This window comes from Pimephales promelas, chromosome 12, assembly GCF_988280905.1.
Source record: "Pimephales promelas chromosome 12, fPimPro1.hap1.1, whole genome shotgun sequence".
NCBI lineage: Eukaryota > Metazoa > Chordata > Actinopteri > Cypriniformes > Leuciscidae > Pimephales > Pimephales promelas.
The window spans coordinates 15,360,552-15,370,890 of NC_142780.1; the positions used below are offsets into that span (position 1 = coordinate 15,360,552).

At 35.3% G+C, this 10,339-nt stretch overlaps 1 protein-coding gene across 2 annotated transcripts; it reads right to left on the bottom strand.

Annotated features, from left to right (window-relative positions):
• Positions 1-559: 559 nt before the first annotated feature.
• On the bottom strand, positions 560-9,131 carry cpvl (carboxypeptidase vitellogenic like). Of its 2 annotated transcripts, none has more exons than XM_039694503.2 (13): positions 8,988-9,131; positions 8,514-8,729; positions 8,014-8,132; positions 7,686-7,800; positions 7,038-7,096; positions 6,459-6,538; positions 6,322-6,388; positions 6,097-6,219; positions 5,170-5,301; positions 3,230-3,328; positions 2,957-3,130; positions 1,216-1,398; positions 560-882 (listed from the first exon to the last, which is right to left on the bottom strand). In XM_039694503.2, the coding sequence occupies exons 2-13, from the start codon at positions 8,692-8,694 to the stop codon at positions 778-780; spliced, it is 1,437 nt and encodes a 478-aa protein (XP_039550437.2). In that variant the 5' UTR covers positions 8,695-8,729; positions 8,988-9,131; the 3' UTR covers positions 560-777. The 2 variants fall into 2 exon arrangements, with proteins under 2 accessions (XP_039550437.2, XP_088973676.1); XM_089117550.1 differs by having other exon boundaries at positions 8,514-8,713; positions 8,988-9,102.
• Positions 9,132-10,339: the final 1,208 nt, after the last annotated feature.

Consider the following 10,339-nt stretch of genomic DNA (forward strand, 5'->3'; position numbering starts at 1 on the left):
GTCATTTACATTTGTTACCGCATTCACCATCTAATTGAATACCAATCAGACACGTTTCGTTTTATAGTCAGCTGTCGCCCCCTGTAGGACAAACAGAGGAAATGCTGTCAAAAATACGAGTGAAACAAATGACGGAGAAAATGTTTTACACAGAAAATTAAATATACATTTCATGTTATGGAATATTTAACTTATATTTTTAACAGCACTCCAAAATGCAAAATGAATCGGCTTCCTGTGGAAGTAGGTCATACCTTTCTCGAATGTTTACCTCGGTGCCATTTCCTCTTTATGGTTTCGTTCTCTCTCCTGTGTGCACTGAAGCGCATACGGCTTGTGTTCTACACATCATTGGACGTATTATCAGAAAAATAACACTATGCACATAAAGCTACTGAAATAGTCTCAACATTATTAATATTTTTTAGGATGGCGAATTTGAACATGAACCATCAGACAAGTACTGCTAGATAGCATCAACTACAAGTAGGCTATATTTATCACACAGAATAGATAAAAACATCCATGTGGGTTCAAAAAACGACAAGACAAAAAGTAGTAAACTATACTCAAAATCATACTTTAATCAAAAAAAAAAATGACCATGTACAATAAAAACACACACTTTACACACAGACCAATAAAATAACCCCTAAATCTTTCTTCATTATATTTTTTTAACAGTCTGATTATAGCACAAAAACTATTGCATTAAAATTACACACTGAACATGGATTCATTCAGTGATCACTTTACATTCTTGTTGATCTTAGTGTGTCAATGTGATGAGAATCCGTCTGTTGAAAGGAATCTGTCAATCATGACAAATGATCTCTCTGGTTGGTCATAAGGCAAAATGTGCCCGCCTCCCCTGACAATTACCTGAAGAGAAGAAAACAGAGGAATTCATTATCACCCAGTTTTCCATTGTCTTTCTAAAATACATTCATGTTGTATTTCTACAACATTAGCTGATGCCAAATAATTACAGTAATATAACAAGTAATATTCCTTCCCGAGTTGAACAGAACATATTTTACACAATATTTAAAAACATAATAGTGTTTTTAAATAAATAAAGCTGTAAGCAGATTTTGAAACTTGCCCATGCCAATAATTTCAAAATTAATCAGCAAATTATATTATATGATATGATATGATATGATATGATATTATATTATATTATATTGATCTGGCAATACTGCAAAACCTCACCTGAAAGAACTCATTCACTTGTCGTACGTAACCTGCTACTTCAGTATCACTGGGCTGGACCTTCCAGGGGAAGCGCATAGTTTTTTTGTACTCGTCCGCTCCAGACCAGCTGACGGTGGGCAGGAAACGCTCAGTCAGAGGGGCTGCAACGATGACATCAAGCTGTCCACTATAGATCAACACCTGAGTACACAAACAAATCAGTCGCACAGTTTAATCCAAAGTGGGAATTACTCCGGAAAAGGCAGACATATGAAGACCACAATGCTATTTAAACCCACAAATCATTTGACAAGTATGATATCGATAGGGTGCATCAAAAAAGCTTGACCTTTTTAAAGATATGGGGTCTATTAAATTTGATTTCAATGGACACTACGTTACCAATACATGTAATTCAATTAAACCAAACACAGGGCAAAAAAATAAAATAAAATAAATTACCAACTTTACACAGGCAGTTGAATCATATGGTGTAGTTTTAGAATTTCAAATATTAAATCCACTTCAACAAATGATTCCCCCTGTAAAATACTTCAAACTATGTGGGCATGCACCAATATAAAAATCTGGCTAATAATGATAGTCTGATTGTTATGCTCATGTTAAAGCCGAACTTAAAATTATGGTCACGCTTTAGATTAGGGTCCAATTCTCACTATTAACTAACTATGAACTATAAAATATTAAGTAAGCAGTAATTCGGAGTTTGAGGCAAAAGTTATAGTGCGAATTGTAACCTAAACTAAAGTGTTACCAAAATTCTACATATTTTTTTTCTAAATATAAACAGATTATCATTTTATAATGATCAATATAAAAATTATCAATTTAAATTCTGATCAATTTAACAATTAAAAACAAAACACTAAAACCTAAAATCACCCTTTTGAAAATGGCACATTTTAAATATTATATAATATATCTACACTGTAAAAAAAATATTGTTTTTTTAACTTAAAGAGTAAGTAACCTGGTTGCCTTAATTTTTTTAAGTTGATTGAACTGGAAAAAGTAAGTTAATACAATGGTGATTAATTTAATCATCAGAAACTCAAAATAATGAGTTATCTGAACTAAAAAAATTATTTAAGTTGATTTGACAAAAGAAGAAATGTTGTGATAACAAATCTTGAAAATATTTTATATATATATATATATATATACCCTATAAAGCCTACTGTATCATATTTGATGCACACATTTTGAAGGCCTGGAACCGTTCCTTACCTTTCTTAGAACCATTCGGGTCATCGGTGGAAAAGCGGCTATTCTAAAAATGTTGATCTTCAGGTCATAGTACACGTGTCTTTTTTGCTGTGAAATTTTTACTAATTTTAGTGTTGAATACATACAGTAGTCAACATTTGAAGTGGATCAAAATCTTTCATCAAAGTTAAACATGAATTTTGAAGAATACCCGTTCTTGTTTTAGGACAACTTTAATTCACTTTTTTTAATCCACTCCAAATGTTGACTAATGTAGTAAAAGCAAGACAAATTTTTATTTTTCTAGTAATATTTCACCTACAGTAATTGTGGGCCACCAAATAACTTTGATCTTCATATTATCCTATATCATACCATAAGATATAAAAGCCTGATGTATCAAATATGATATTTCAACAAAAAATGCATATGCAAACATTTTTAATAGACTTGAATTATATATATATATATATAAATCATTTTATATATATAAAGGTCAATATAAAACTTCCAAACCAAATGATTTTCTCACTCTATAGTTGTCCATGAGGATGCCCAACCAGGGCTTGATGGACTTCATGACATCCTGAAGCAGGTGCTTTTCAACCTCTGAGCCGTCATTAAACGTAAGATTCCCGACGTGGATGGAACGTCGAACATCTGATAGAGTCACAAATGCAGAAAAATACTCCTGATCTGGAGGTTCCTATTTAGTAAAGAAAAACACAGAATGAGACATCAACTCACCATTCAAATACAGACCACCCAATTCCCACGGTTTGCTTGTAATAAAATATGCTGGTACCTGACACTGCATGTAGTTGAAGTAGTTGGTGCAGCCAGTGACGTTTTGGAAGTATGAAGGATAAGGAACAAGATCACCATTCAGTAAGCTGTCAAACACCTGGAGGACAGACGAGATGCTTTCACAACTGATGTATTAAGAAGCCCCAGTGCTTGTTCTGAATAGGGCGGGGCGGTATGATGAAATATATCGTGGATTTAAAGTGTCTATCATTAGATTATTTTGATATATTGTTTATATCATGGCACATAAATGATCGGTGTAGCCCTTGACACTGTATAGTGATAAAGAAACTTGCGTGAATTATAAAATAAATAGTGCATGACCCTAAAAAGTGTTAAAGGAATAGTTCACTTAAAAATGAATATTCTGCCATCATTTACTCACCCTCAAGTTGTTTCAAACCAGCTGAACACATTGATTAAAAAAAATTGAAAAGAAGTTCAGTTGATTACTCAATATGTCCTGAAACTATTCTAGACTGTTATATTTTTTGATATTGTCTAGTCAGGATCTCAGAATTTTCCACTGGTTTTTACACAAACTTTAGAGTACATTTTGTTCAAGTGGTAGAATTTTAGGCCTAAAGGACAAGTAAGGTTAGATGTTAGAGTTATGATTAGTTTGATCTACAGTTTACTATATTTATTCCATCATAGGCCCATCAACTGTTTGGTTAAAGACATTCTCCGAAATATCTTTTGTGTTCAGCAGAAGAAGGAAATTCATACCGGTTTGAAACAACTTGAGGGTGAGTAAATGATGACATAATATTCGGCATAACAGTCGGCATAAAAAGTTGTCATAAAACAAAAGTCACAATAGGGAAGTCTTTTCTTTTTCTTCCCTATTGTGACATATCCAAGTGAAATGGCTTCATGAACACACAAAATGTAGGGTGGAAAAATCAATGGAAATCACTGCTCTTGGCTGAATAAGATTTAATTCATACTATGAAGACTGTGCAGTGTTTTATTTCTACATTTAATTATTAAATTTCTGTAGTATTTCTAACTATTATGTTAAAGCGGTCATGAACTGGCTTTTTAAATTTTATAATATTGTTGTCAGAGGTCAACTTGTGATGTTTGCTTGGTTTTTACAATCAAAAACATCAAAATGAATAAGTAATATAGTTTATTTTCTACCCTAGTTTGAAGCCCAGGTGAAAAACGCTCGGTTTTTATGGGCGTCTCGCACTGAAGACTTGGAAGTAAACGCCCACTGCTTTGAGTGGATAACAGTTTTGCATATTATAATGAGTTTCAACTCACCCGTTGATGCACTTGGGGGATATTGTTTTGAAAACGTCCAATGTTTTAAAATGGCAACCGGAATAATTCGCCCATACACGTTCGACCCAGAGTCCGTGTGTTGCACCATTCCTGTCAGATCCAATATAGACGGCACAGCACCGTCCTTTACTCTTAATCGGTCTGCAAATCCAGTCTTGTTTACAAAACAATCCTCAGTGAAATGAAGCGAAAAAACGGACAATGTTTTACCCACATCAGCTGGAACGTTTTGTATTTTGTATTGCTTGGTAGCTCGAGCCGGTTTGTCATCACGAGGTAGGCATCTATGTTATTTAGCTATGCGTGTAATGCACGAATCGGTGGGTGGGGCTAATGGCCGCGTTGAAGTAGGCGTTGATCTTTTTCTGCGGGGGTGGTGTTTTATCCTCTGTGATGTCATAGTTCCCCATTTTGAAAAAATTAGTCGTTTGCAGAGGCTGGTGTCAATAAAAGCTTTTATTGGACTAACAAGGACGTTTTCAGTTCTGAAATTTACAGGATATTCTTATAATATGATGACCTCTTAGATGTCAAAGGAAAATTGGATTCCTCAGTTCATCACCCTTTTAAATAAATGCTTACTCTAAATATTTTCGATTTATATAGTTATCGTGAAATAAAAGTTCTCATAATGCTGACTCTCACCTCAAAGGCCTCCACCCATCTCTGCTCCTGGATGAGTTTGACTCCTGCATCCGTCTGCATCTTCACATGCTGCCTCTGCAGTTCATCCACGAGACCCGTCTGATAGAGGAAATCTGCATAGCCTCCCAGCATCTGAGACAGAGAGGATCGACGAGATTAAAGTCTGCACATGAACAACAGTCAAAGTCAAATTTATTTGTATAGCATATTTCACAATACACATTGTTTCAAAGCAGCTTTACCGAAAGTAAAGTACACACTGCAGTTAATTTTGTTTGTCAGTTCTCCAACTTAAAAATTCAAGTAGTGACAACTGCATTTACAAAAATTGGATGCTGTATGGAAACAAACTAGTTCTTAATGACACATTTAAGTGTACGTTATATTAGGAATGCGTCACTTTGTAAGCGCAGTGCAAGAAAATCACAGTGAAAGAGGTACATTACAAGGCTTGACTCATTCGTGTTGCCAGATCTTGCTACAAAAAAAAACAGCAAATAAGAACAAGCCCACAATAAACCAAACTAAATTTAAATGCTTCATATTGAAAATAATAAGACAAAAATTTCATGACCCGCATTTGCCATAACTCTAAGAGCTTCATTGCTTTATGAGCCCTAAAACGCTTATAATAAGAGGACATGGCATCACTTCACTTCAAGAGAGCAATATGCAAAGCAACCTTCCAATCATCATAATTTTGGGAGTGAGTCGTGTTCCGTACACACGTGGACTGATAATTTAGGGTACACACTCCCACATTTACAGTAAATGCGGTTGTCACTCCTGGAAGTGAACTTTACAGCGTGTACGTGGCTACGATTTTGTTTATAATGCCTCTTGAGCAAGTTCAGTGCAATAGTTCTTCTGTACATCATAATGATCAGGAATGTGATGCGTTTTAAAGGAAATATCCTTTCCATTTACCAGCTCTGGGTCACACAGACCATCTCCAATGGCCACTCCTTTGAAGTTGATCTGCACTTTAGCAGAAGGATTGTTCTTGTGGATGTAGTAGCCAATCGCTGGAACATACTTTCCTGCATATGACTATGGGTTTAAAATGTTAAATAATGTCAACAACACACTGTTTTGACTGTATAAGTTAGAGGATTCTAATTGTTACAATCCAAAATGAGGTCTTTTCCTCACCTCGCCTGTAGCGTAGAACGGATTAGACTGGAACTCACTGAATATCTGGAAGAACTGAGTCAGGCCACTGAGGAAGGAAAGACACTGTAAGCATCTCACATTGTCTGATGTATACAGTACATTTTTTGCCATTGTACCTGTACAAATCTCTGCCCACATCATCCTGGTTTTGGGCAAATCCTCGGTCATCCTCAGTGAAACTCCATCCTGTCCCAACCTGAGAAATAAACCACAAACAAGCATTTCAGATCAATAATTTAACTGAAACCTAAAAAGACTGGTCACATGTTCTGTTTGAGTATATTTGCAGTAGGGATTCATCTATTTTAATCAGATCCATTTCAAATAACAAATTGTGTGCAATAATTCGATATATATATAATATATATATATATATATATATATATATATATATATACTGTATGTATGTATATATATTTATATATATATAGAGAAAGAGATACTGTATGTATATATACACACACTGTATATACTGTATAAGAAAAAATGACTTTAGAGCTACGTTTGTTAACATCCCATCAGATTTTAATTTATGAATGCATTATCAAAATAAATCTTTCATAAAAACCACACAGAACAGAATATAACACTTCTAAATGCATAAATAGATATCTAAAACGTGTGAACTGTGACAGCCCTAATTAACAGACATATCTATTTGAGTCTGTCTAATATAAAGAATACACTGAACTCACCGGGTTGTCGATGTAGAGAACCGAGTACCGTGATGTCCAGGGGAAATCTCTATAACCCACTGCAAAAAGACAGTAAAGGGTCAAACCATTTCATTTTTAAGAAGGAAATTGAATATATTGAAATCAGAAGTGATTTTAAAACATAAAAACAACATGGTTTCTTAACTAAAGTGCCCCTATATAGCTTTTTTTTTTGTTATAGAACATTTCATCTAGTGTGTTATATAGCGGTTTGTGAATGTAAAAGGTCTGCAAAGTATCAAAGGTCAAACAGCAATGAGTTAATGGAGTCTCCTAAAAGAAAGAACTGATTCTGAACTGCCTGAAATGAGTCGTCAGCAATTGCAGCCTTACTTCCTTTGTAACACATTTGCATGCAAGCTATGGTCTGGAATTAAAAACATTATTACAAGTTTACCGCTTTGAATCGAGCTAAGGCAAGTAGATAGTTTTGGACACTGGCTGGTTATGAATTTTCTATATGTAATATGCATTTTGGATCATTTTTAACTCAAAAAAAGGTATGCAGCTTTAAGCAAAACAGTTCTTTATGGCCTGAGAACATCTATAATTGAATGTGCATAAGACAGAGACAACACGCCATTAACCTCCAACATATTGGAACAAAACAGATATGTTTGTACTCACATGTGAGGTTCTTATGTACGAAATATGGGCCATGCTCCACAAACAAGCCGAACATAGAGGTGCCTCCAGGTCCTCCCTGCAGCCACAGGAGCACTGGAGCCGTCTCTGGTCTCTCCTAAACAGAGAAGAACATGCAGCAATACATGAGCGTGCAGTTAGGCAACATCACTCGAAATTAGAAAGATTCTGCGGACTGTGTAATTCGTTGTGAACGACCCCTGAAAGCAAAGCACCTGACTCGAGTGATGCCAACAGTCAGCAGATCTGTCTTATCTTTAGTACTGTTCGTATGCAGTGTAACAAAACTAAGAGTATAACATTATATTACCTGGGCAGGAAAGAACCAGAAGAAAAGGTTACTGTTGTAGGTCTTGTTCACAGTGAGATATCCTGAATAACTCTTGACATTGGCACCAGGAAGGGGTCCCACCAAACTAAGTTTTTTGGCTGAATATACACAAAACATAAATGAATTCATATTAGCATACAGGTCAGAAAAAAACAGGTCAGTGAATTGAGATAGCAGTTTTTAAGTCACCATGATATATATCAAACTAGAGATTATTTATAAAAAAAATAAATAAATATGAAAGATTTGCCCTCATAATCCACCACATTTTTTATTCTTGTTTGTGAAGCCCTTTCACTCAAATGTGTCACAATATGGAAGAAAAGACTAAATCACAACTTTGGTTGGTTTCATGACTAAAAAAAAACATTTTTTCTCATTTTTCCCTGTTATGATAAACTTTCTAACATTCTGTTTAGCATATGGTGAATGAACATACACGAGGAATTGAAACAATTCCATGTAAACAACAAACATACCTTCTTCTATCTTGCCTTGCTCCAGGTAGGGGGTGAGCATCAGAGGTTTGCCCGGGTCAACTCCAAAATGTGACCCGCTCACACGGCGTGATTTGCGGCAGAAAAATGAGGAGCATCCGCGGGAGCAAACAGACTCCAGCACTGCCCAGAGGAACAGCAGCCTCAGCGTTTGCTTCAGCATTATAGAGATTGGAGTTTAACTGCAGACAGACAGCACTGAAACATGACACGGGGAGTAATGATCGAGCATGATATTAAAAGATTCATATTACCTGTTACCTGTCTTTACATGTCTAAACATATCAGACCAGAGAAACAAATCCAGATCTCCAGTCAGATCAACTTACAAATGCGACACGAGTTACATACGAACATAACAGAAAATGTGCAGCAGAAACTGTAAATGTGACAGGCTGTTAATAAATCATAGCTATTCAAATACATCTATTCCTCATCATCAATAATAATACCTACCTTGAATCCAAATGGCAGTCAGAAATTCAGAAACAGTTAAGTTAGCATCGGCATGAATCTGAACTGTAGTAAGAGATCAGGTTGTTGTCACATGACTAAATGGGCGCTGTGTCATGTGATCGCAGTCCACCAGGAACTTCAGTCGAGAACAGTGACCCCTAGAGGACCATTTGAGAGAAGCAGTCCCCAACACATGCAGTATCCCAACTTTCCCTAAATATTCCCAAGTCTCACAAGTTAATATTTCTCAGGGTTGCTTTATTTTTAAAAGTCCTTTTCTGACCGCAAAAATTCACAGAACATGTCTACTGCTATAGAACACAAGTTGAACTTTTCCTCAAAAAACAGAGTGTGTTGTTGTCACACTATTGTTAGAATGGAACCTGTCATTAAAATGTCTATTATGGACTTCTGAGGGGAATCTAACCAAGTAAAAAAAATAAAAATAAAAAAAATAAAACATTGTAAACCATTATGACGCAAAAACAATTCATTAAACAGAAAAAAATACATGTTTTGACCATTTTGTCGGCCAAAATAAATACATTTATTCACAACATTTCAAAATACAATAAAAACTTGACATTTATGAAAAAGCACCCTTAACAAGTCACTGCTCACCTGAGAAGCATTTAATCCTAACCTTTGGGATGAGCCGAGGCCTAACTTTATAATGTCACAGCAAATATGAGAGACAAAGGGTGATTCTGGCCTGTCTGTCTTGACATTGTCGACTGTATCAAACAATTAAAATCATGCAACAATGTCATACGTTTAGGCCGATACATTGTGGTAAATATTGGAGTAATTCATTTTAAATATTAAATAATTGTAATGGCCAAAATGTCGTTTTTAGCTGTGTCTAACATTGCATGAGTGGATTTACTGCATGATTTCTCCCCACTATTTAAGATTCCTTAAAATTGTGACACCCAAGAAATAACATGATTTGGGCCCCTTCTAGAGTATAGCAAGTAAATTATGCATTTTTGACTGCATTCATCAAACTATCACATTTTGAAGGTTATTGCTAGAAAACCACACAATGAGGGGTTTAAACTGTATTTATATACACTAATGGCAAACCTCATAGAAAATGAGTATCAAAAAGCAGCTTGTGTAATGCATAGTTTGACCTCTTGAGAATGAAAATCAACATTTGCTGAAGGTGACAATTTGTTGAGACATAAAAAGTGTAATTTCTTTTCTGGACCTACTCCCATATTTGTGGAAAGTGCTACTTGCTTTTCAAATGGATGTGACAAAATTACATGTCATTTGATGTGTCATTTGATATGCAGGCATTTGATGTGTTAAAAATGAGTTACTTTTCATGCTAGGTTAAAGGGGAT

Bases quoted from the DNA above. Each gene is read 5' to 3' on its own strand.
- cpvl (XM_039694503.2), bottom strand. From the start codon at position 8,694: ATGCTGAAGCAAACGCTGAGGCTGCTGTTCCTCTGGGCAGTGCTGGAG. The intron at 8,133-8,513 runs GTATGTTTGTTG...GTGTATATTCAG, and splicing joins GCAAGGCAAGATAGAAGAAG to CCAAAAAACTTAGTTTGGTG. The intron at 3,329-5,169 runs GTGAGAGTCAGC...TCTGTCCTCCAG, and splicing joins GATGGGTGGAGGCCTTTGAG to GTGTTTGACAGCTTACTGAA.